Source organism: Nothoprocta perdicaria, unplaced genomic scaffold (assembly GCF_003342845.1).
Source record: "Nothoprocta perdicaria isolate Ctin4 unplaced genomic scaffold, notPer1 scaffold_54, whole genome shotgun sequence".
Classification (NCBI taxonomy): domain Eukaryota; kingdom Metazoa; phylum Chordata; class Aves; order Tinamiformes; family Tinamidae; genus Nothoprocta; species Nothoprocta perdicaria.
This window is the reverse complement of record NW_020455799.1, coordinates 3,800,998-3,827,789: the sequence shown is the minus strand read 5'-3', so window position 1 is coordinate 3,827,789 and position 26,792 is coordinate 3,800,998. Positions and strand designations below refer to the sequence as shown.

Here is a 26,792-nt window from a genome sequence, read left to right as displayed (position 1 = left end):
TCCTGATGATATTTTGAGGCTGACTGAAAATAAATGCAAAAGTCATTGACCATTAAATTATACAAATCTAATGCTTGAGAGAATAGAAGACACCTACCATATTCACTCCAGCATCTGGAGCCAGGAACCTCTTATGGCTCCTTCTGACTCTATCATCAACTCTCCTTACGGTCCTGGGCAAGCCATGTCCTCTCATTTCTCAGAGATGTAACACAGTTTGCAACATTTAGCTCAGACATATCAAGAAGATAAATAAGGAAGGCCAAAATGCTGCAAGTACCTGGTGATTTGCAGTTTTTCAGCGTAATATGCTGCTTATGGGATACTTTCCTATAAATATTTACCCACTGAAAAACAGCCCTCATTTCTCTAATGGACTACAGAAAATTTAAGTATTTCAAATATCTCACTACTTAATCCCCACATTATTATTCTTCATGATATCTTAGCTATCAATATAATATTTTGATATTGATGCTAATTAGGCTCTCATAAAACAGAATTAAGACAGCATATAGAATTTTATATTGTAACTTTTTGTACAGATTTACATTCCCATGCATAAGAAAAAAAAATGGGGAACAAGAAAATCTGAATAGCCTTTTTATATAAAATACCTTTCTTTTTCTTCACTCCCCTCTACCAAGAAGGTTTTTATCCATGCAAGTCTGATTAAAATTTAAGGAGATTGGTTTAATAACTATTTCTGGAAATGCATAATTGCATACTTCTGGTCACCAACTTTTACTGGAAATTTGTTTATTCCGGTATAAAAATGACTGCTTCAGTGTCTTCAGCTAGTTCAACGCACTAGCAGAGATGTTTTATTAAATAATTACATAAAGTATATTGACTTATGTTCCTCGGCACTGCAGCAATGCATTTCCCTTTTATTTCAGGAATTTGTCATGATTATATTGACTCATTTTCAGAGACAGATGTAGTTTGTTACCTTGGGACAGACTATCAATTTCTATTAACTATTTGGACAAGGTTTAACACAGCCTGGGGGAAGGCAGAAAGAATCAGAGAGGAAAAAAAAAAGCAGCAGTTCTTTAAATCAAAGATATCTACAGAGATCTAGAAAAGACCAAAGTGATGCCATCTTTTCAGGATTATTTATGTTAACCTTTTTAAGTCATTTACGCAAAAACATTCAAAACATTTTCACAAACTAAGAATTCCCATTTCCCATTCCCCATTCCTTCCATGACTGGCTTTGTTATTTGCAAACCACACATCAAAATCTTGATGTCAACTGGAAGGATATGGCCCAAATGCATAAGGCCTTTGTTTCCAAGGAAGGGAAATTGGATACCTCTGAGGACCCAATATGGAAGTAAAAGCAGTAACACTGGATATACAAGTCTCAAAGTGACAATAATGTATAGCCTCTGCCTTCTATGTATCTGCATTCTGATATTACAAGAAAAATACAGATCTTTTTCAGCATCGATGCCCACCAACTTTAACAGTAAAACGGTATTACATTACACTTTACAAGACATAACAAGTCTTTAATAATGGAGAAAGTGATTCTACCAAATTTTGACCAGAAGTAAACAGAATTAGGGCTTTTTTTTTGTACAAAAAGGATTTATTTATAAAAACATTGATTTATTTTTGGTGGAAGAATATACTTAATGTTCTTACTAGCCATAATATTTCATGTGACTGCGTTGCCAATAATATTCTTCAAGTTCAGAAAAGGCAAAAAAATAGCATTGATTTTAATCTCTGCAATAACAATATTTTCTATTTGATTTCCTTGGGGAGGAATAGGGCTTGTCTATTCTAAATGGGTTGATACCAAGAGGAAGAAATGCCCAGGAAGATAATTATTTATACAACAGTCTTAATACCCAAATCACACAATTTCAAACAATATAAACAATGGAAAGTTAACAGACCGTTTCATACTTGATACAGTAGGAAAAAAAATAAGATCATTCTTCTTAAAACAGCACTTTTGTCACTAAATTTAGCAATATTCTAATACTTACAGGAATAGATCTGCTGGATTCAAATTGACATTTTTAGATCACCACTTTCCAAAATAGAACTGTATTTTTTAGATTACTGGCCATTTTAATGCTCTTATCGCTGCAGATTTTTCAAAATGCTGTTACCATACAGATGGCTCCCAGGCGTCATACAGGAGAAAAGCCTGAACTCAATTTACTTTGCTTCACATGGTCACCCTCTTAGCTCTGCTACTCCTACAAGCCTCGGGAAGCAAAATAGGAGACATCCAAAGGAGGCATCCAAGGCCCTTCCGCCCCAAAGAGAACCCAGCAGCTCCTGTCCATAAAGAGTTGGAAGGTGCAGGAAGGGTCTCGAGCAGGTACCTCCAGGCTCTGCTCTAAAGCAGCACCATAAGGAGGGAGCTTGTGCGTGGTGGATGGAGAAAGGACAAGATTATGGAATATCCCACAAACCTGGTCCTGGCTTCCTCAGGCACATTTCCACCGGCCTGCCCTCTATTCAACAGAGGGCATGGGGAATATGCACAGTCTGTTATATTGCCAGGGTAGAAAATGAGCTCACAGTTGCTAGATTTTTGTTGCAGGGTTCAAATGAAGGTGAAAACGATGGATTTCACACCATCTTATATACTAAATTGTCTGAAGTAACCCAATTAACCAACTAAAGATACTACTGCAGATTATCTGCATACAGTTGACAAAGTTGTAGACAAACACTCTGGTAGTTTTACTTTTATTGCCAGCGATGGTTGATGCATGAAAATCAAAGAATCCCTAGCAAGTCCTCTTGCAAGCCCCCCAAACTAAAGGGCTATCTCAAAGCACTGGCAGCCCGAAGAAATAACTACAGTGACACCTAAAACATGTTATAGAACCAGGTCAGCCTTCAGGAGAGCAGGAGTGAAGCAGAACTCACACTTTACAACAAAGAAAAGGCTGCAGAAGTTTATCTATGAAATACTTTCTAAACTGAATCTCTGGGCACAACTTGCAGTAAGTTCAACCTGCTTGCTAGACACAGCTCATTTGTACCCAGGTATTTTTTTCTACAGGATATGATCTACTCTCATTGCGTTTCAGGTTGATATCTCAGCCATGCCAGTCATCTTTCAGAACCCAGGGGTGAAGCTGCCCCTGCTCTGGCTCAGGCTTTCCACCAGGCTGCCTGCAGCCTCAGTCAAGAAAACGTACATTTTTCACCATTACTTCCCTATCCATAAAAAAAAAGAAGATAGAGAAGAGGCACCGTGAAGAATTATTTTGTGAAGTGTTTTGAGAACCTAAGGGTTATAGCACGGGAATTACTAGTTATTTGTATCACTACAGACTCTCGGAACAGAAAAAGTGAGCACTATCATGCTAGACTCTGTATAAAGTTATTAATTTTGCATGCCACAAACACACAAAAACAAACTCAGCTCATGATTCATTGAAGAGCAGAGCTCCACCTTAAAAAACGAAAACTGTTTGAAGGTTGCTTGCCTAAAAACATCAACAAAAACGAATAGCAGACAAAACAGAAATAATTCATTTTCCCTTCCAAAGGCAATATAGAACGAACGACTTCAGGAAAGAAGTAAAATGCTAAAATGCCACTTGCATCCCATCTCCCACAGCTTTACTGAAGGCAGGACTTCGGTAGCAAACTCAGCCTGCATGAATACTGCAGTTGGTAGCGTTCACTTTTTAGGCCTAGATACTATCCACGTGTGCAGAAAGAAAATGCACTCAAGCCAAGCATCAAGATCTTTTTTTCCAGTCTCAAAGAAAGAGTAATTTCTTTCTCACTTCCTATTTATTTTAAAGTAAGAAATGCTCCGTATTGACACAAATCTGCTTTAAGTCGTCCCACATAAGTAACAACATCCTCTTACGTGTAACAACTGAAGTTTTGGTTCCACTTCAATTAAATGGAGAAGCGGGAGAATAACGCTAATCAGTAAGAGAATAAATTCATTATTCATCAAAAAGGGAGCCAACGAACCAAATATATCAGCGGCACGAGTGAGGTCAGAGCCACAGAGGGCAGCAGCCCATGTGTGGAGCCCAGAGCGGCACGGGCGCAGTGCAGCAGCCTGGCTCCGCGCGCCGGCACCAACACGGAGCGCTCGGCCAGCCGGCCTCTAGCAAGGCTGCCCATTCCCGGGATTTGCCTCTTGTCATGGCCTTAATTAGCCCTGAGTACACGACCTTTCCTACAGACTGCCATACTTAGCAGCCAGCAGACAAGATAACGTTATGCTCACAGGTCAAAATCAATATCTAAATCTTCTCATTAGTGCTGTGGCTCTCACTACTGAGGAAAGCAGGTGTCTAGGCTCACACAACTTGGTTTAGTCAGACATCTCAGGGCTTGGTTAGAATCCAGACAGAAGCAGCAACTAATAAGCAGCATCCATAAAGCACATAAGGCTTTATAAAAATAAAGCAGCCTCCATAAAGGCACAGGGTATGACAGGAGATGAAAAGCCTGATTATTGCTTTGTAAAACTACATCCATGCTTGCCTGACACACACACTAAAAAAATAAAAACAAAAATGCACATATACAGCTTCAAGAGCAAGAACCAGAACTAAGATGACACCGAAGTAAACTACAAATCTTAAGTGTTACTCCCTATCCCACTTACCACACTAGAAAAATCAAAAACTTCCTAACAGGCACCTATCTGCCTCCCCACACTTCCCATTCAAACAGTCAGCTCCAGAGCTCTTTATTTATCTTGAAGTGACAACACACGCAGATAATGTTAGTGATATCTAATACCACTCCATCTGAAATCCTAACCCAATGCCTAGTATGAAAGAGACTATTACACAACCATTTAGCTACTCAAATAAATACTTTTTGCTGTCTCACTTGACTTTCCGCCTCAGATCGATGCAAATAGTCTAAATCAGAAGAAAAAAAAATGCACAGGGCAACTGATCTAGTGTCTGAAACAAGCTTCCCTTTATATGCAGTGTACGGATCACTCTAATAACTGCTTTTTGAAATAATTCAGAATCTAATAAATTCAATTAGCTCTCCTTCTTGGATAAAGGCTATCACCATACATTATCACTGAAAATGTAATTCAGCATTTTAATTCTTTAGGCTATTCAATCTGTATAAGGCTAATGTGGAGCACTACTCTCTCTTTCACAGTATGATAAATCATGTCATGCTTTTCAAAGCTGTAAGTAGCCTTGAAACCCAACAACACCCTTTCTTATCTCTTCCTTAGCCTAATCGGAACATTACCAGTGCAGAAAAGGCACTAACTGGCATCTTGGCAGTGAAGAGCAGAACCTGGAGAGCAGGTGGTGGGCAGGGATGCAGCAGGGCATCCTCCTCTGGTGTTTGCTTTGAGAAGGGATATTCACTGGCAGACAGCATGGAAACATCTGAACCACCATGCTGCCTGAGCCTGGGGGGAATAGGGGAGTCAGCAGAACTTAAATGAACTGAACATCTAAAGCAGGCTTGCTACACAGGCCAGGATTTAATCCTAAAGAGCAGAGCACTGCTATGGAAAGCAGGCCCTGGGAGGAAGGCTGAGCTACGCTTTGGCAGGCTAGCGTGAGGCAGGCACCTAAGCAGCAGCATAAAGGGTTGGGCTTTCAGGGCAGAAAGTTAGATGCAGTCACTGTTTCATTCAAAAAGAATGGGAGAAATTTTGTAGAGGCAGACACAAACTGGATCAAATCCTCCAGACACTGAGCAGTAGGTGCTCCTCTGCCTCTCTGGTTTCTGCTGTCAACCTGTTTTGCCTCGTCCACGTTTCGCCACACATTTCTTTGGCCTGCCTGCCCGTTAAGGAGCCCGGCAGGCCCAGCAGCCTGGGCACTACCTTCTCCCAGGTCACTCTCCTATTGCCCTGGGGTCTATCAGCAGGGGACACCCAACCGAGCACCTCTCGACTCTGCCCCCAAAGCACCTGCGAGGAGTAGGCCGGGCTGGGGGGTCTCCCTCATCCCTCTCGCCTGCATCCCAGGGCTGTATGCTGCCGACCTCTCCCCTGTGCCTGGGTCACACTCCGCACTATCTAGCTGCTTTGTTAGGGGAACACATAGAAAGCAGATTACAAATGCTTTAATTTTAATTAGCCATGGGAAAATATTTGCTCATTACCAGATTTATCAATAGACTCGCATCCAAAACACTTCTAGTATTTCCCAATTAGACAGATCCAAATAGGACAGATGAACAGCACAGCTTTCAATTGACTTTCAAATTATAGCTATTTAAAGCTTAAAAGACTCTTAAGATTTATATTTTTCAGTCTACAAATTAAGTTACCCACAATTTTTCCTTTTCGGGCCCCTCTTTATTTTACAAAGCTATAAGTATCATGATAATTTACTTCCTTGGCCCTTATTGCAAACCAATGAGAAAACAGTGCTTGGAAAGTTGCATGCATTTCCGTGTAGCTACTGCAGTGATTCCTAGAGAGCTAATTTGTATTAGCACGAGAGCTTATTCCACTAATAAGGTTTAAATTAATCTATTGCAAAAGCACTGGCTCACAAGTTGCCAGCCATCTGACCAGCAACACATTCATTTTTTCCTCTCGCATAACTCGCTGTTTACTTTCAGGCTACGCTCTGCTCACTTAGCACTAAATTGCTTCATTTACTTCTATTACTAGTGCACTGTGTTTTTTCTTTCCTGAGACTTTTTAATCATAAATTCTTTCCCTTGAAAGTTATTTATCTTCTTTGTTCAACCACTAACTTCTCTCCTATTCGTACAGTTGGAGCTAACACTAGATCACTTGTACTCATATATATATTATACATATATGAATGGATTTTCCTGATGATCTTTTACTATGGTTTTATTTCTCTTCTACCTCAACCAATAAGAGTCATATATGGTTTTCAATTTGGTATCAGCCAACAACTGATCATACTGTTTTATTCAAATGCAGATAGCAATTTTATTACAAACTTCCTATTCCGGAGATTTATTTGGTGGTGACATGACTAGATTCCACTCTTGCCATGTGATTTCACAACAACAGTGTCACATGGAATAAGTCAAATTTTTTCCAACATAAATTATATCTTATGGCATTATGGCTGAAAACCACAGTATAAAATTGCTCAAGCTGACACTGCAAAAATATGCTTCAACTTGCATGTGGAATTCAAGGTCTTAAGCTGAATTCTTCTTGGCAAAAAGTATGGAATTTTCTTTAAGCCTGTTCCTTATTAAATCTACCGATTGATGTTTCACCACAGAAAGATAACATTATCCCCCAAAGTAGATGGCATTTCCTTAAGTGAGGAAAAACACTAATTACTGCAAAAGATTACTGTCAAATGTTATTCTGATCATTCAAATTCAAAAGAAACTGATACCAGACACTTGGAGGACTGTGCAAACATTATGCCAATATTTTCATCTTACTTGAGCTAAACTAGAATATATTCTATTGATTTGACGGCAGGAAATTCAAGCCTAGCATTATGTTTATTCATCAATAACTGGAGTATTTTCTTTCTGAGAAGTTCTACAGCAGGTCAAGTATGTGATTTGTATTTAACTGTAAAAGCAGCTCACTATATAGAAAAGCCTGGAAGAACATTTACAACTTTTCTTTCATTCGGGTAACCATGGAAATTTCCCCACAGCTGTTTTTTTTCCATTTGCTGAATTCTCTTAGTGTCTAAAAAGGAGATACTGTATTCTGTCTGCTTGAGCATAGCACCTGAGATCAGAAAATTCAAACATTCACATATTTAAATCTATTGCCTTGAAAAAAAAATCATTCCTTTTTTTTTCCTACCTTCATCTATAGACATGGCTATCTGGACTTAAGTGCCTCTTGTACTAATTGTAATTATTAATAGTTGCATTGATTAATAGTTAATGAATTCAAATTCAACTTTATGGACAAAATATTCTCAACAGTGAAGAGGGAAAACTGGAATTTCAATTATACGAAAAACTTTGAGAATTGAAAATATTCTACTGTTCCAAATTACAACAAACCCCAAGAATTTTGAAGTTGCCTGAACAACAAAGATGCCGCATTCATTTTGTTTCAAAATATATTTTCCATTATATTTTACAACAGAATAATATAAATTGCAAAACAAGCTACTTCAAAATGAAAAGGAAAATTCAAAATATTCTAAACCAAGAAATCAGAACTTTTCTGAATCAAGTTCTTATAAAAATATCAAGCAACTCTCACTTCCTCATTTCCTATGAGTTTTTTCATATTATTGGTGGGACACCTTAGAGATGACAAAATTGCTTCATTATAATTAGCCTGGCTGTTGCAAGAGTGTCCCAGAATTTTCCAAGGAGCCAAAAGGGCTGTGGAACACACACTGACCCCACAGCTTTCTTCTTCATCCCATGCAAATCAGTCCATTGTATCCAGCACAGCTCCTCCATGACACACTCAGTGTCTTCAGTGACGGTTCTTTTTGTACATCAAGTTATAGCAGGCAGATAAAAAATTGCTGGTTTTCACCTGCTTTGATCTCCCTTTGCAACATGGACTGCAACAAAGCAAACAAGGTTCTGTTTCCTCTTGCTTAAAATTGTATATGGAAAATATTGAAGCAGGAAAATGGGAAGTTATAGTCCTTATCTCATTCTATGACCACTGCTGACACTGGACATTATTTAATATCTAGCTTTTTTTTTTTTTTTTTTTTTTAAGAGGCTATTTGCTAGAAGCAATAAAAACAATACCAGCCTTTCAATGTGAATTTCTCTGTCCCTGCAGCAGCCAGGGCCACCCACTGACTCCGATCTCATGGTTCCATGGAAGTCACCTTTAATAAAATCAAAATAGCGCCCAGGTAGTAAGCGAGCTTGGCCACTCCACTTCTAATCTGGGCACTGCAGCCCATCATCTGCCTTAATCCTTCTTTTTATTTAAAAAGTAACTCCCACCTGTGAACTAATATGGTGTGAAGTCCAGACTGAGTGAGAAGACTGCAAGTCTGAAAGAGACTGGTCCACAAGGGACTTGTCTACAGAGCAGAGAAGGAAGTCTAAACTAAGCCTTTTCTACCTTCAAGACTCCCTGAATGTGGCTTTCTTCTTTAATAAAAGGTTATCTTTTTCTCCACAGGCAGTTCATGAGACAGTGATCAGCATACACTGCTCCAAATCCACACCTGATGTGCACTGCATTATTCTGCTGAAGTTCCCAGCAAATCCCCTCAGGTCCTGTAAACCAGTCTATGAGCCCTTAACAGAAGCACAGCAATTTACACCAGTGGAAAACTCTGCTCTAATGACCCTGCAATGATTTATACCAGCTGAATGTCAGAACCCACTAGAGGAAAAAGAGATGAACAGTCTTGAAAGGACAGCAGGAAGAAGAATTTTTTTTTCCCCTTGGGCATGATGATGGCTAGAATAACTAAAACTAACAGTGTTACACTGATTAAAGAGACTGTTGAAGAGCCACAGGAAAACTAAAGTACCAATCAGCTGCTCATCATGGCAAGGCAGCACGAAGACTAAAAACCTGGAGAAATTCAAACTAGCATAGCATTAATTTCTCTGTAGCATCGTGGCCACGAGTGGCAGTGTATCTGTGCTCAGCCCGGGGGCTGTGTCACAGCCACTGGTACGGATATATTCCTCAGGGATGTCCCACAGGTCACATCACCAAACTACACTTATGAAATGTCTCTCCAGCAAAATCATTAGCAGGTTGCTGGTATCTGTGGAGAGAGTGTGACAGCTGTTTCTTTCAGTTCTCAGCACAAATGCTGAATATTGGCAAATCACTCTGCTGCTGTCTCAGTGCAACAACGCAATAAAATGTGCAAGCACTGCATGGGAACCTGCAGGCTGGCTACATTTTATGACAAACAAATATTTAAGGACAGGTTCTTACCAAGTTTTTTTCTTGAGATGATCTCATTCGTGTTATTTTGGTCTGTAGCTTTATATAAAATGAAAACTTCTCTAGGGAATTAAATATCAAATAACATTATGTTTCTTTCACTGCATCCAATAGTTTGTCTACTTATCCCCAGGTCAAAGAGAAAAATAACTCTTTAAATGGATCTAGTTAGATAAACAACCTGCATGGTTGTTACAAAAGTAATGTGGTTTTTATGCAGATATTTCACTGTGTATAATTTTCTTTTAATATCTCAATTTCAGGACTGAGGTAGATAGGTCATATTTATAATGTCATATTCTAAAGGAACTCATAAAAAGTAAATATTGCAAGCTAAATATTAAATGCTAAGCATTGATGTATTGTATACATGTTACAGGTTTAGTATGCATCAGATAAATACAGACACATAATTGGTTGATGGCACAGATGATATAATACTCATTTAATAGTGGACTGCTAGAATCATCTCTAAAATTTTATTAACTCTTTAAACTCTCTATGCATGAATCATTAAAGTAATATTTAACTAAGGCATATTTTCTTTGCAGCCTGATGCAATAGGAAAAGCAGCAGTCAAGTCAGAGCAATACTGTGGTTTTAAGTGCCTGAACATTAGTTCTTTTGCTGGTTTGTGACCTCTTCGCAAATAAATGAGCAAGAAAGAACAAGGAGTTTACATTTCCAGATCTCCCTCTGTCCTTTCTTCTAAATACGAAATTATCAAACAAGTATCAAAACAGTATCTTCAGGTTTTTATCTCTCTAAAATATATCCTCTAAAACAAATGTTCCCATACAGTGGTGCATGGATCACCAGATATCCACGCAGTGATCTGGTTGACCAAGCAGAATTAGTCAGTCACACCACCTGCCTTTGTCACCTGCTACATCACATTAAATGGAGCTGAGAAAAGCACATTAAACTTCCCCGCTGTCCACAGGAAGAACTGCCATTAGTGCATGTATCCTCTTAAGTACAGTGGGAGAAAGAGAACCATGCTCCAGGAAACTACCTTTACGCTCCAGTTCAAGCTTCTCACGGCATGTTAGATGAAGTAGTTCTTCTCAGTGGCGTACCCTGATTCTGTTGCTTGCTTCTTCCTGTCCTCCCAAACTTTAAGAATGTAGATTGAAGGAAAATAAACATGAATTTCTGACACCAAAAACCTCAGTCTCTCTCAAGGCAGATAAAGATGGACCCTTATGGCTAGGATATATTAGCAAACAACTACATGTGATGAGGGCTGCTACTCGAAATACATGTACATGAATCCAATCTATTTAAAAGCACCCATTTCTTGTTTCACTTTTTTTTCACAAATAAAATAAAATAAAGGGGTAGAAGTAGCCCTAGCATACTGACCTCATCAACGTTCTCAAAGGCATTGATGACATCGTAGGGCAAGCACGAGAGCAGGTCGATCACAAACCAAGTCTTCAAGTAATTCATGCGGATCAGCTTCGGGTCAGAGATCACCTCTCCTGCCGGCCCCACGAAGGTGGTATGGAAATTAAGCACAATGTCTACCAAAAAAATGACATCTACGATGCTGTCCACTACTAGCCACGCCACGTTGTTCTGTTTGGTTTTAAAGGAGACATTGTAAGGGACCAAAATAGCCGTGTAGAAGGTTAAGATCAAGATGATCCAGTCCCAGGTAGTCTTGAAAACACAATAATGCAAAATTATATGCGGTGGAGTCTTTGGTGCCTCTTGTTTGTACTGTGGGAGAATTTCAGAGCCCAGCTGCAGTACCTGTAGTGACAGATGTTAGAAAAAAAAGGAAACATGATTAAATTTCAATGCAGTTTTGCACATTGTAGATTCTTGAGCTCAGCACAGCAGCTGATAAGAATACATGACCACTAATTCCCTTCAAAGCCATCAAGCAGTAAGCAAATCAAGATAAGTATTCTTTTAAATAAACCAGCATCAACCCGAGAAAAGTTATTTCTTTTAATACCATTAATACCATTTTAATACCACTGGGCCTCCAAGATATACCCAGAGGAGACAGCTCTTTCCACAGTCTAAATGGATGAGACACATGAGACAAGATCACAAGAAATAACCACAACTTCACAGCTTAGGCCTCGCAGCCCAGGAGGAGCGGAGTGGACCATGCTGCTTTTGAACGTTACCTCTGTAACTCTTCACTACGCTAGATGTGAAATCAGGTTCTGCACTGCAATATATTGTGAGCACAAGGGCCCTTGCTCCTGTTTCCTGTGCAGGGCAGGAACAAAGCCCACGGGTGGCTGGCATTAGCCTCAATGAACAATGCCCATATTTAACTTTTCACTGAGAGAAGATCAGCGTCTTCAGTATCTAGTTACAATAAAGTTGAATTGGAATTCAAGAAGCACTAGAGCAAAACACTACCCTGCAAGCATTTAAGACTTCGGACCTCAAGCCAGGCACATATATAGATACAGCCAAGCATGTAGAAGATACAGTTAAAAATTGGAGTGTTGGAATAATCTCTAGGATTTTATTAATAATTCATTAATTCTGTGAACTCTTTATGCATGGAACCTTAAAGTAATACTTAATTTAGGAATATCTTCTTTGCAGTCTAGTCCAGTGGGAAAATAAGCAGTTAAGCCTGAGCAGTATTGCGGTTTTGCATCTTGATCAGGAGTGCTCATCTTAAGTCTACAGTCTTTCCTGTACTGCACACTCACACAAAAAGAGCAGGATCATGTCTCTAAACCCTCAGAACTGGAGTTCGTCCTCCAAGACTGCCTTTGTTTTGTATATCCTATATCTATGGATATAAATGAAGATGAAAACAATGTGAAATTGTTTCCAAGTAAAAAAGAAGTTAAATCTTAAAAAGAAATTTACCCTGGCGAAAACTGGAAAGACAATTGAGGTTTGCTCAAGAGAAATGTGTTAGTTACAACTCACACAATCCAGGAAAACTATTCAGATGGTGGTTCCTTTTTTATATTTATTTTCATCAGAGTTCAGAGCAATAGGAAGTAGAGAAGGAAATTAAATGGCTGCCATCTCTGGGAGAAGATCAGATGTTATGGCTATAATAGGAGAACGTCTTCCTTTTATGTTCCTTATCTCAGCTTATTAACGTCAATTATTCGGACACGGATTTTTATCTGCAGGCTTCTCTGAGTGCTTTTTTATTACTCTTTTTTGTGTGTGTGAACTAGTGGGCTTTTTTCCAACAGCCAAAAGGGACAAAGGAAAACAATCAGTTACAGGAATCCTGCTTGGACAAAACAGCCATAGATCAAGTTCCCTGCTTCTTTGAACCTCACAAAATCACTCACTCTGGTGCACAACAGGGGTCAGACTGTCAGATCACAGCTCCTTGCATAATGTAATATGTGTAATATGTGATGATGGGAACTGCACGGCCAAAACGAGGCTGCTAACTTAAAGCCCACTGTGTCATCCAGGAGAAAATTGGCATGACTTGCTCAGAGAGATCCCCAGGTTAGCACAGGGACAGCAACACTCTGAGGGGGAAAAAAAAGTGTAAAATTTAATAGTTTTGTTTCTCTGAGCTTCTAGAATGAAAATGAGCAAGCAAAGCCATGCTGTGCTGGACCCTGGCAGATCAGACCAGGATTCAGACCTGGCTCCCTCAGCGGAAAGTATTCCAGCACATCTGAGCCCTGATTCACCCAGGTTCTCCATGCTACATAAGCTGCTTGCTTGCAGCTCTCCATGCTACAGAAAGAAGTGGTCTTGTGGTGAGGGGAGCTGGAAGTCATAGAAGATAGAAGAGGTCTCCTCTCTGCAGGTGGCCGTGCCAGTTGCTGCAGTCTGCCGAAGTCACTGCTAGCGACTGGAAGACATGCAGGTTGCCTTCTGACCTGGCCATGTTCCCTTCGGGCTTGTTTGAAGCTACTGATGTCGAGGTATCTTCTCTTGGCAAAAGCTCTAGCCAAAGAGTGGCACTGCGGAGCCTCCTGCCATCCCATAGGAGCTGCACATGGATCACTTAAAAAGCACTGGGCTACAAAGGAGAATTGGGCTACAAAGATCCAAAGCCTTAAATATGCTTCACTGGGCAAGGAGAATCCTGTGCATATTTCAATCAACGAAATAACTGATTAGCAAATGCAAGTACTTTCCAACACTGAATAGTATTTTGGTGTCAGTGAAGTGGATTTTAGTTCCAATACTAAGATCTAGTCAGTATAGGAAATGTATATGGCCTCATTAATTTTTACCACTTCTTACAATGTGAAATCATTGTTTCTTCTTATACATACCGAACTTTAAGTTCCAGACCACAAATTAACAAACACTCCATTTTAGCCATCCAGGAACTTGGTAAAGATTTGCATCCTGAAAACTAAAGTTACTAAGAAACATACTAATGCTCTCACACATACCTGAATAATAGGAAAGGTGAGAACAATTCCTACTTAGCAAATAAGGAATGAGCTAAATTATGGTATCCATTAGTTTGCTAAAAAGAAATCAGAAAAGACTCCAGTAAGCTAGTGGAACAGCACGGATGTAAAACTGAATGCGGAGAGAAAAAGATTCTAGTTCTGAATCATTAATAAAATGAACAACTTCATCACTTGAGTGTTTTAAAATGTCATGACGTGCAAAGCTTCTTCCCTAACTTGTTTGTGATTCAAAGGGCTGCAGCACAGAAATACAAAAGAATCAACGTCCCCTTCCCCTTCTGTTTAGGAAGTACATGTCCAAAATATCTGAGAGCTTATGGATTATATTAATACTCTTCCACCTCTAAAGCTTCTCTACCACCCCAGGGCCTCTAGTTAAGTCTGACCAAAGGCCTGAGCTTCACCTAGTCTCTACTAGACGGCCGTGCACCAGCATGTGGGTGCAGCAAGAGGCTGGGGACATGGCAGGAGATGGGAATCTGGGAATGACACAGGATGGCAGTCACTTGCACGTGAGGAAAACCACTTGAAGCAAGCCTGGGGTGTCTCCAGCCTTTTGCTCAGGTGGGATGGGGTGACAGGTTGTAGCTCTGGCTCCCTTTCACCCCCTCCCTAATGAGCACCTTGTAAAAGCACCCCAGTAGCTCACCAGCACCCTCGGAGGGATGACCCATCCACTTCAATGGCTGAGATGCAAGAAAGGCTCTGGCTTAGCTCACACCACCTCTGCCTGCAAAGGCAATTTGCTTTACAGATTAGCAAAAGTCTTGCAGTCTCCAAGACTACCAGCCCAGGGCTTTCAAAGGCGCCATTGACGAAAGGGAGGAAAAAAAAAGAAAACCTCTAATAAAACTGACTTTTCTCAGAAAACAACAGCACACTTCTATCATTAGCTGCAACAAGAGAGTTCATTGCTCTGCAAAAATAACGGAAGATGCTCCGCAGAGCTTAGTGCTGAAGAGCCCTTGTCTCCACGTTTCACACCGAGGGCCACACTGTCCGGCTACCATCCTCCCAGACACGTATCCCCCCCAGGTGACCCGGAGATGAAGGCCTGCATCTCCCCTCTCTCCTCACAGTACTCGCAGAGAGGAGCGAGCACCCGCTGCCCTCCACCCAGCTGCCCTTGCCGCCCTCCTCCAACCGCTGGCGAGGAGGGCGCCAGCCTGAAGGGCAACATTCACGGGAGCAGCCACGTGTGAGGTTCCCCCAGCCCCATGAAACAACCACATCCACACTGCTTGCCGAGATACTTCTCCTCCTGGACAGGAGGAAAACCCACAAGATGAACACGAAAGTAGTTATTAAGAAAATGTAAGCAACCACATACACCAATGTACTCGGCTTCCACCCATTTTCATTAAGAAAATATTTCATTACTGTCATTTTCAATAATTGAAATAGCCCTGTTCTGGAAGATTTTTTTTCCCCATTATTCAGTTATACCACAATAAAAGAATTACTCGTTGCAGAATGTTATTAATGCAAGTATTATTCAAATTACTTATGATTCATCAGCCACTACTGTTGTATTATCTGCAGTTATTATTTGTGGTAATGATGAATGATGCTTTAATAGCTCTTTAAAGGCAGAAAATACTATTTTAAAAGCAGAAATGACAAATTTCACTAGGAGTTTGCCACATTCATTGTTTAACTTAACACAAAATAAAAAATTTTTAATTCTCAATTTGCTTTAAAAATGGCAAATACATCACCAGGACTCAAAGGAGTTCAACAAGTGGTTACAATGAAGTATTTAAGACTGCATAACTAAATATATATATATATATTCACCCTTTTTGCTTGCAATGCATATGTTTGATTTCTCTTATTTTCTCTTGTTTTTGTTCTCACAGGCATCTGCACAAGTTGCCCCCAAACCAAGAACGAGGTGCTACATCTCAGCCTGAAGTAGATTTTAGGGACAGTTACAAGCCTCTGCTAAACAGGATTTACAATAAGAATGGTGGAAGGCCCTTTATTAAGCAGTAGTACTACACACTATTATAATTTTTCTACTTTTACTTCTCATAAGTATTGCAATTTTAAAATTATGACCTTTTTTATCCAGAACTGCCTAGTAAAGATACGGCAGGCACCAGGCAATACCTTGTGTGCAAAGGACATACACACTGTGCAGTGGCCAGGAAGAATGCAGCCTACAGCCAGCTCCTTAGTGATGAAGCCACCAAAATCTTATTAATTACTTTTCATCTCATTGAAAATATACTTGCACAGGTACCTCACATTACCTGAACAATAAATTTAAGCACTTTCCATTTGATTGCTCTTATAGAACTAAGGCTAGAGAAATCTAAGCAAATTGGCAAAAGTCAGAGGTTGAGGTTTTAAACAGAGGCTACTTCTGCTATCCTTAGATCATGGATAAAACAAAATTGCTTATCATCAACATAACACTTTTTTTGAAGTAATTTATTATAAATAATTACACGCTGTAAGCCCTTGAGGCAGGTTCATGTTTGTATAACATCTAGCCCTAATCAGATTCTAGGATAAGGCTGGGTCCTCAGCTCTTCAAAAGGATAACTAATAGTGGACTAGCAGCAACACTAATAATCTGCCAATTAATGAACAGCCTTCGGGGGCAAACAAGATTAACATGAAGTGCCAGGGTAAGTAAGTAAAAGGATGCATTTTAATTTGAACTTAAGATTTCAAATAGGTTACTGCAGAGAGGAAGAAACCAGATTTGATAATACAAAGAGGACCAGCTAAGATATCCCACTTGGAATATTACCAGGAGTCCTTTCTAGATGATGAAGCTGCCAACTCATCTATCTTCAAGGGAAGAAAAGTGGGCCTGTCTGTATGGTTATCTGCACGCTGCTGTTCTCTAGTGTAGTTCTGATGACTTCAGTAGAATTACAGCAGCTGTACAACGAGACATCTAATATCACATTTGAGGCTAATGTTCTTTTTAAGATAACAACTGCAATGTCATTATATATAATTTGCACATGTAAACTATATACTTGGCCTTTATGATTTGTAATGAACCCATTAGCTGTACCAGCCAGAACATTTGCAAAAGATTGTTGACCACACTAGCCAGCAAGAAGTATCAGTGTTATGTAGCCTCCTCAATGCAGGCTGAAGCTCAGTGAGACAAACTGAATAACCTTAGACAGACTCTTCGCCTTATGCTCTACTGCCTACATTCTTGCAAGAATTAAAATTCATGGGTAGACATATAAAAAGAAGGAAAGATTATTTGCTGCTGTGCCTTTGAAATGTTTTAGATGAACACATAGAATTGGGCAGACTATGGGAGTTAAATTAAGAGGGAGAGTGCCCCAAATCCTAGGGCACTAAAAAGAAACCTTAGGGTGAAAACCAGATAATCACATGGTGCTCACTGCTAGCACCACGTAGTGACCCTCTGAGTGTCTGACCTTCCCCTTCGCTAGTGTGACCCAGTATGACCCAGCCATACTGGAACAGTGCAGTATTGTCAAGAGCAGCAGCTGCTGCCATGGCATTGACAGCAGTAGGTGACTCAGAAGTGCCACATTATATTGGCCTAGACCTTCAGCTGCAGCAGAGCAAGACTTTTACTAAGCTGTCCCTATAGGAAGGTGCCCCTGCTAATGACCCAGGAGACAACTGCAGGAAACCTGAGACTGCCTCTCCCCCTCGTGGTGGAGCCCTAACAAAGCCCTAGAGCCCTGAAGCCCTAACACTTTGGGTAGCCTCTTCTCAAAACCTTGTGACCTGTACGGACCAGATGTCAAAGCTGCACTTGTCTAAACTGTGCACAGTGTTGCCTCTCATAGCTGTTCTGTCCATAAAAGCAATAATTAAATATTTTAACCAGTTTGTAACACATATTGGGGTGCTACTAAAACAAAACAAAACTATAAATAAAGGGAAGGATTAGGTCATATTCTTACAGGGCACATTTCTAGTAACACTGAGTTAGGTTCCGTCAAGAGCCAAGCTGTTCATCTAGCTAATTTTAATACTGGAAGAATTTACAACTCTAAACTATAGTGGGTGAGTAATGGCAGAAAAGGGGGATGATGGAACAGAAGCTGGTAATGAAGATGTGCCCTCAACATTGCACCATCTTCAGAAAGACAGCCCTTCAGATTTCCTGTGCTCCTGCTTGTTTCCCAAGCCTTGCCAACCAACTCAGCCCTTTATAAGAGCAACGAATCTCCAGAAATTCCTTCTGTACCAGCCATTGTATTCTCACCTCTGTGTTACTCAAGTGATTAGTCCAAGATTCTACTAACGCTGAGATCCCCGGAAGCAAGCAGAAATAAAAAAGAGCAAAAAGGTCCAAAGCATTATTTTCATAGTAACAGCATTGTAAGATGCTGTTGAGATATGGAACCCAAAATTACAATTTGTTTACACAAGGGCTTCTGAACACTGCCACAGTCCCAGGACACAGCATACGTGAGGCCCCCCCGAGCTCCCGTGCCTGACCCCGGACTCCAGATCTCCAGGGCAAAGGAGGCCAGAGAGCACCTGGCCCGGACTCACAAAGGGTAAGCGCGCCTCATCAGGGCTTCGCGGGGAAAGGAGCCGTTACCTCAGCGAGCCGCGAGTGCTTGTGGACGTTCTCTCCCTTCTGCACGCTTGGCGCGAGCTGCTGCAGGACGCCTCGGCTGCTCGTGAGGGCGCGCGTCAAGCGGGCAAACTTGCCCCAGCCTCGAGAGAATAAGCAAGATTGTGAGCGTTACAAAACCTGCAAGTGTACTAAATAAAACCTCTCCTAATAAATAAATAATAAATAATAAATAAAGATGATGATGTTTACAATAGAGCAGTCTGCCTTTGTACTGACCACAAGGGCATATAATTTAACCAAACACCATAGAAAAGAAAGTCACAAAATAGATGACACGGACTTTGTATTCAATGGCTGTATTAGAGTGCCATGCTGTAACATGAACTACATCATCTCTAAGGATAAATGTCCGCTCTGCAATAATCTTTTATTGAGTTCAGTGACCAGATTTGAATCTCACACCACTACAGAAGACACTCCAGACTAATCAGGAGCTAAGATTAGAACCAGACACAGTGAGAATTACATCTGCCTATAGCAGTTGAATTTAATCTCAGATGTATCAAGCAATGTATGGAGCATAAGCTTTGGTATAAGCAGAGAAAGAGACATCACACATTATAAAGCAAAACAGACAAAATGAAACAAAATCATTTATTTTATTCTCTCTAAAAAAAAGCTGTGACTTTTCTCAAACTAATAAAATATTTAGCAGATTCTGTCAGAGAACTCATATGCTGAATTTTAATTCAGAACATATTTTTTTTTACAGTCATTTCAAATACCCCTCAAAAAGGTCCTGAACAACAGTCTCAAGAGCTAGTTATAAATACAGTCTTTATGAGCAGCACTTTACCATAACAGAAAGTCAGGCAGAGCAGGCATCCAGATACTTTTGGTGCTCAAAAAAAGAAAGAAAAAATGAAACTATGAGTGCATTTGGAAGCATCTCCAGTGCTTGGAAAATGCTGTTGATCCGTCCCACCTCCTACTCCAGCTGAGGACACTCGGTACTTCACAGACTCGGTGCTTAATGCGATCCTGCTTCTGGAAAAGCCTTGCTCCCCATTACCATTTCATTACCAGAACAAGTGATACTATTAGAAATTACTATTTGTAAAGACCAGGCGGTAGCTTATCCTGCAAGCTATCTATGACAAGTGCAAGGACTTGAGTGGATAAAATAGTGACTAGTACTCTAAAACATATCCTTGTTACATACGTCACTGCAATGGAGTTTGCAAGAACGTATTTGCTAACATAAGAGATAAGCATCAAAAATAAGCAAGTTCTATGAATCTGGTATTGGACAAGACCTCCCACAGCACACCTGAAAAGGCAATTTGGCATTTTCTCCTCCCAAGATATGAAAAAAATGAATTGTTACCTACTATATAGCTCTATAATACAGCTCCAAAAACAGGAATAAATTCTCATATGTTTTTCTCAAGCCTTAAGGTACATTTTAAAGGAAGTCTGGAGCTAGTGATTTAGTAGCTGAATATAATTAATTAACTCTTTCTGGCAGTATTCAACCACAAGTAGATTATATGATTTCCAGTTAGGCCAGATATCTCCTAAGAAGTCCATATAGATTCAGCTCCTATACAGGAGTACTTCTCAGAGAAACAAATCACCTGCAAAAATTCACTATTGAGTTCAGCTTATACCTACTCTAGACCTGACTCAAAGCTCTGGATTTTTCACAATACATTTTCACAGAAGTTTTTTTTTCTTATCATGATAAATTAATACAGAATATTTTTTTCATGTACAATGGTACATGAAAAACTTCAACTCCAACTGGTAGCCTGAGGCCTGACGGCCCTGCTACTTTCCTGCTGAAGTCAGTAGAGATTTAAAATGAATAAATAAATAAATAAGGATCAGGTGGGAGAAGCCATTCATATTCATAATGGCCAGTCCTCAGTCAATATAAATCAGAATTGCCTGTGGGCACCTAAGGCAGCTACAATTTTTGCTAACCTAAACTTTCACTTTCATAAAACTTTTATGCTGGTATCACTACAGTTCCTTCCACAGAGTCGCTCCTGTCTTACAGAAGCAACGGAGAGGGCTATCAGTGCTAGCAGAGTTCTGCTGATGTGCAGATGGGCTGATGAGGCATGAGGGGGATTTGTTCGAAGGAAATAACCCAATTTTCCAAACGGGAAAGACGCAGGATCCGAGCGGAGCCGTTGGCAGCCCTCCATGCTGGCCATGGTGCTGAAGCGAGGCCTCCGCAGCGGCGCGCGGCCGGCCGGAGCAGAGCCCCGACCACCAACAGACAGCAGGTTCTAGCTCCGTGCGGGAGCTCCAGGTCTGCCGCCCTTAGCACACATACGAAACGGGTAACACCACCTAATATGGACAGCCACCTTCACCAGCCCAGAACAGTCTGGCGGGTTCATTTTCTGGGAAGATTCAAACTTTGATTCAAATACAGCCGGAAAACAACCAGTGTATTTTTATTTTGTTTCAGTGAGTTTTCTATTAACTGAGTTATGCAGACACAAACCCCATGAGTGAGAATGGAAAGGATGCTTCCTTTCCTCTATGGAGCCTTCTGTCACAAAAGCCGTGACAGCATGTCTGAGGCCTGGCTTGAGGCGATGAATACTGAGTACTGTAAGGACCGAGCTCCTCCAGGACTCCCCTGCTCTGAAAAGGCAGAGCTTAACCTATTCCTCGCTCCTCAGCAACTCCTGCAAGCACTTCCTGAGCCCAGATCCCACCTGGGAGTGCCCAAGTGAGAGGTAATGTGTTCCACAAAGCAGCACGAGGTCTTTTACCCACGTGCTCCGAACTCTAAAGTGAAAGGAACACAGGTGCCCAGGCAGGAGGCTGCCCGGAGCAGCAGCCTGTGCAGCTCGGACACTGCTGACCAACGTGCGGTGACGGCTTCTGCTTCAGGGCTGACCCACTGCTAGCAGGCGTGAGAGCGAAACCCTAACTCCCCATATACTGGGAGCACATGGGAGCCCGCTACACGTTCCTTTGTGATGAAATGCCTGAAATAGTGAAATACAAGAAAATGAAAAAGACACAATGCTAATCCCATTGAATGATGCTTAAGACTGCTAAAAAGACTGTCATCTCTATTGAATTTACTGAAGTTTGCCCTTTCAGAGCCTGAAGGAAGATGCAGCCTACAGCAGGTCAGGTATTTATCCCATGGAGACAGGCCACATAATGGACTTTATATTTAAACCACAGAAGAGAACATAAACAATAAGGGTTGTTTCCTACCACTCTCTTCTATTTGATCTTGGTGACTCACAAATTCAACCATTACAAGCTATGGGAGTTACAGGATGCTTGTTATGAGGTTGCTGATCCACGACTTACCCCAGCCCTACACTGAGACCAAGATGCTACTGCCTGCTAGAGAATAAGTCCTATCAAGTGTCTATCACTACAAGCAACAGGGCAGCCTGCTTTCCCACAGGAAAGTCTGAACTTGAGGAAAACATCTCTGCCCAAACTACCTTTACCTTCGTGCACAGCCATGGCTGCTGCCCACATCCATCAGGCCTCTCTACAGCCTGAACGCTGCCTCCCTTCAAAGCACTATGACTAAAATGCTCTTATTTTTTCTATCTGGACTTAAAAAGCATACCAAGATTTTTAATATTCTTTCCATTTTCTTTTCATTTGTTTCTTTTTGTTTTTTAAAGAAAGAAGACATTTCATCTAGACGAAAGTAAAGCATAACAATTAAAATAACTGAAATACCTTCTCTAATGACATAAATGCAACTTTTAGAACAGAACAAAAATTTAGACAGCAATGAAAAGTATAGAAACAGAAGGAAAGAAAAAGAAAAAGAAGGTTGGAATATGGGAAGGGGAAGGGGGAAATACTTGTACAGTCCTGCTTGTGACACAAAAGACAATACAATCACTAAATGAAATGAAACTGCTTCTGCAGAGGAGATGATAGCTGATGATCACTACAAAACACAAGAGGTAACAAGAGCTAAGAGGCTAACAATCTTTGCACATATGGTTCAGTGATATCGAATGGGATAGCACCTTTTTGTTATAAAACAAAAATAACAAAGCAAAACATAAAATCAAAAACATAATTTCCATATAACAGGATAGAACATGTGCATATTGTATTCACACATGCAAATCCTTTGCTAAGGCAAAACTTCTTACTAGTCATTCGAGTTGCATACACAAATTCTATTTACTGTGTTTATAAAATGATACACTCCACTTTATACACTGTTCTCAAACATCTGGTACTTGGTGTGTTGTATCTCCAACTGAGGAAAAAAAAACCCCACACATACAGACAAAGTGCATTGAATGCAGATACAGCATATATTCTAAAATTCAACAAAGGTCACCTATCACTTCAGAAGCCAAATTTAGCAGTGACTTAACTTGATTTTGCCTAGTTCTAGTCATGTAAACCTATTTTTTTCCTGATTTTTTTAAAGGGACAAGCATACAGAGGAAGAGTGGAAAGAGACTGTTTAAAAAATATTATATCACCAACATCACTGACACTATTTTTAGGCAGTTTTATTTAGAACGTGCTATTTTTAAAGCAGCTGCATTTAAAAGCAAATTCAACTGCCATGACAGTCATAAAATAAACTTCTACTAAATTATCTGAACCAAATAACAAAAACAAAGTCTTATTATATGACTTTAGAAATACTATTTATCTATCTATCCTGGTGCCTGCTATTATTAATAAAAAAATATGAAAAATGATAGCAGGACTTCCAGGTTTTGTCCGAGTCATCTTTGGATAAGAGATGCATTTTAATTTTTCCATAGAAGTCAGTCATCTATCATTAGGCCTCAGGACTTTTCACTCAAGAAATCACTCCATCACTTGTAGCCAAACGATCATGCTTGAAATTACCATTTGGTGATAGGTTAGACCTGCACAATCAAGCAGCTTCAGTCTAACAGATTAGCTGGGTTTCAAATCAGTCACATCCTTCCACCACAGGAGACTTTTCTATACATAGACATACAGACACTGACTCTGAAAAATTCAAATACTTCAGGCCATGTCCACCTGCAACTATACAAACAGCACCCACTTTAATAAAATACCTGCACATACAGGGCAGCTGGTCAGGTTCTGACCAAATATATGTATGTGAAACTGATTTTGGTTAAACAAACTGATTTTTATGTTCACAGCAAACAAAAATAAATGCTAATTGAAATGAAAGGAGGAAAAGAGATTCAATCCAAGAGTTTTCCATTGTTTCAAGCAAACAGTGCACAGTTTGGGATTTTCAGCTTGGAAGGATTTTGGGTTTTTTTTGTGGAATATAAGAAACACTTCTACAAAAATTACTGTCTTTCGAAAACACATTGTGACCTTCCTATGCAATGGTGGTGACGCTGCAGCAATTACACCCTCCTCACAGCTGAGGACTATAAAAGCAGTGCCTTTTTAGAACTACTCATTTCTTAGCTTTTTCATCTTTATTAGCTCTTCCAAAACATTTTTCCTTTTTTTCCTGCATGAACCTTAGCCCACTGCAGACAGTCAGTTGTCTGACCCTCCAGTCTTCTCTTTTGCAGTATGCAATAGCATAGCGAGATTTAACACTAGAGAGGAGGTCCTGCATACAAAATTCTTTTAATTGTTTGGCAAGAATACTTCTTTCTTCCTAAGGAACTGCTCATCTAGCCACTAAATGACTAACACAGTATCACCTTCTGAGATGCATGCAATTAAATTCCAAGCTAGTCCATAGAGAGCAACTTGCAGCAGAGGGAAAGGAGTAGAGGATAAGTTAAATAATGGAAGGGAACGTGCAATTTCACTTGCATCTTTTTCCAGGCTGTGCATACAGCGAGAGTGAAGCCTGCCAGCATGAACTCACAACTTCGTAGTTTTAGGAGATTCAGAAGCAGCTTTTGAAAGACTCATTTAGTATATACACTATTCTGTACATAAAACAGCATCACCACTCAGGGAAAGACCACAGAGCCATGAATCAATGGCCTCTAAATCACATGGCTCTTCTGCTTGCACTGCCTGTGACTTTGTACCAGGCTCACCTAGGCAGTTTCCATGGGCCAGAAGAAATTTTACTTAGTACATAAACTCCTTTGCAAGTCAGCACTCTGACACATGATCTGAAGATCCAGCAAAAATGAAGCTTTCTAGGATTTTATTAGTGTTTTCTTCCTTCAATATACTTCTCTGACAAACAAAACAGTTCAAATGCTTCCTCAAGGTTCACTGTAAAGGACAACCTCTTTTGCTGAGAGTGCTGATCACTGTCACTCCAAGGAGCTTCTGCAGAAGCAAAGGGTGAAGGCAGAGCTATAACTTTTGAATTAAAGCTCTGCTTATCAACTGACCAAATGAAGCAAGGGCCTTCCCTCTCAGCACATAAGCCAGAGGCAGCTTTACTGCATCACGATGGTTTGTCCTTGCTGTCCTTATCACAACACAGTGAAGACTAAAGGTGGGAAAAAATACTGTAGACCAAACTTTTCCAGCAAAACACATATTTTAGTTTTATTAAAGCAATGAAAGTCCAAACAAGGAACATAAGAAAGGAAAAAAAAAAAGAAAATAACCCATATAACTTGGAAGAGGGTATGTTTGTCAAGATTATGCTTCCTTTTTCATGATAACAGGTGTTTCCACTTTGGGAAGCTGCATTTTTAAAGAATAACATTTTGAGAATAAATGTAAATCAGTTCACCTTCATAGCAAGTTTCCTGTTTAATTTAATACTACAAATATTATTAAATACTACAAAAATGCAAACAACCAGAGAATTTACGTCTTTTTCTCCCCAGAGGACACAAGCCTCAATCTCCATGTAGGCACAAAAGTTCCCTTTTTGACAGAACCTGAACCTGTCTGGCTTGCCAAGTTTGCTTCCAGGGTGTAACTCCAAGGGCCAACAGCAAAACCCAGCAGTGCGACTTCACTCACCAGGACAGCTTGAACCCAATTCAAATGAAGTCGATGGGAATCTTTTCACTGACGTCAAAGGAAACTAGTCCAAAATTTTAGTATAAAGGAACGCCATAACAACAGTAAGCAAAGACAATCCAAGCAAAATGAAATTATTCAAATCTTTGCTGGACTCGGACAGGGTTAATACATCCATTTTTGTGTAAAGTGTCACGCAATATTCGGACAGGGCCCAAGACCTTTCAATGGCCTCTAATATCAAAGAGGCTCATTGGCAACATTGTGCTTACTTGAAAGCCATGCTAGAGTGCAGATTAATAGAGAAATTAGAAAGAAGGGTAGCAGCAGTGTGCTAAGCAAACCATACCTCATGAAACACGTGCAGATTTATTTGACCATCAACCCTCCCAGTGCAGGCCTGGGGCAACTTGCTTAGGAAGATGGCAACCATTCCTTGCACACGTACAGTCCTCAGCAGCACAGCTACAGGTTGCTTCAAAGTCTAATTCTCCGGCTTTGGTATTTACAGGATTTCAGCTATTTTAAGACCAGGTCAAATGAAAAGAAGGAACAAAGATATGTAACTGTGAAAAAGACAAACCTTTACATGAATCATCCTCAATGGGCTGCTTGAAAGCTGTTATATCATTGAAAGTGCAAAGAAATAAAACCACTTTATCCTGCTCATTTCGAATTGGAGCGATTTTCACAAAGAACCAGACCGGTGTTCCTGTAGACAAACATAACAAAAAGGTGGTCAATTGTAGGTAAAACAATAAATGTCATAGTTTAGATGTCTCCACCTGAAAATCAGCCATTGATAAACATTACTTCAGTTACATATACACACACATACACACACATATATATATTTATATATAAAATTCTTAAGTTCTCTGTTCTGCCTGCTTGATAATCTTAGGGAATCACTCACTCCTACCCTTCTTCTGCAAAGCAAATACACTGTTGAAGTGCTTTGAGATCTCCTGGTAAGAGTTCCCTGCATGTTATGAGTACGCACATAGGACAGCCTTGCTGACTCTTTCCAGGCTTTGAGGGCAGGCCAAGAGTGTCCATCATTTCAGATTTTGCC

At 40.2% G+C, this 26,792-nt stretch overlaps 1 protein-coding gene across 1 annotated transcript in view; it reads right to left on the bottom strand.

Annotated features, from left to right (window-relative positions):
* Window positions 1-26,792, bottom strand: part of KCNH1 (potassium voltage-gated channel subfamily H member 1) — a 148,837-nt gene that overhangs the window by 111,931 nt on the left and 10,114 nt on the right. The window contains exons 3-5 of the mRNA XM_026048408.1: window positions 26,301-26,429; window positions 18,803-18,921; window positions 11,216-11,608 (exon numbers count right to left, since the gene is read on the bottom strand). Of these exons, the coding sequence (XP_025904193.1) occupies window positions 11,216-11,608; window positions 18,803-18,921; window positions 26,301-26,429 (641 nt within the window). The remainder of the gene's footprint in view (window positions 1-11,215; window positions 11,609-18,802; window positions 18,922-26,300; window positions 26,430-26,792) is intronic.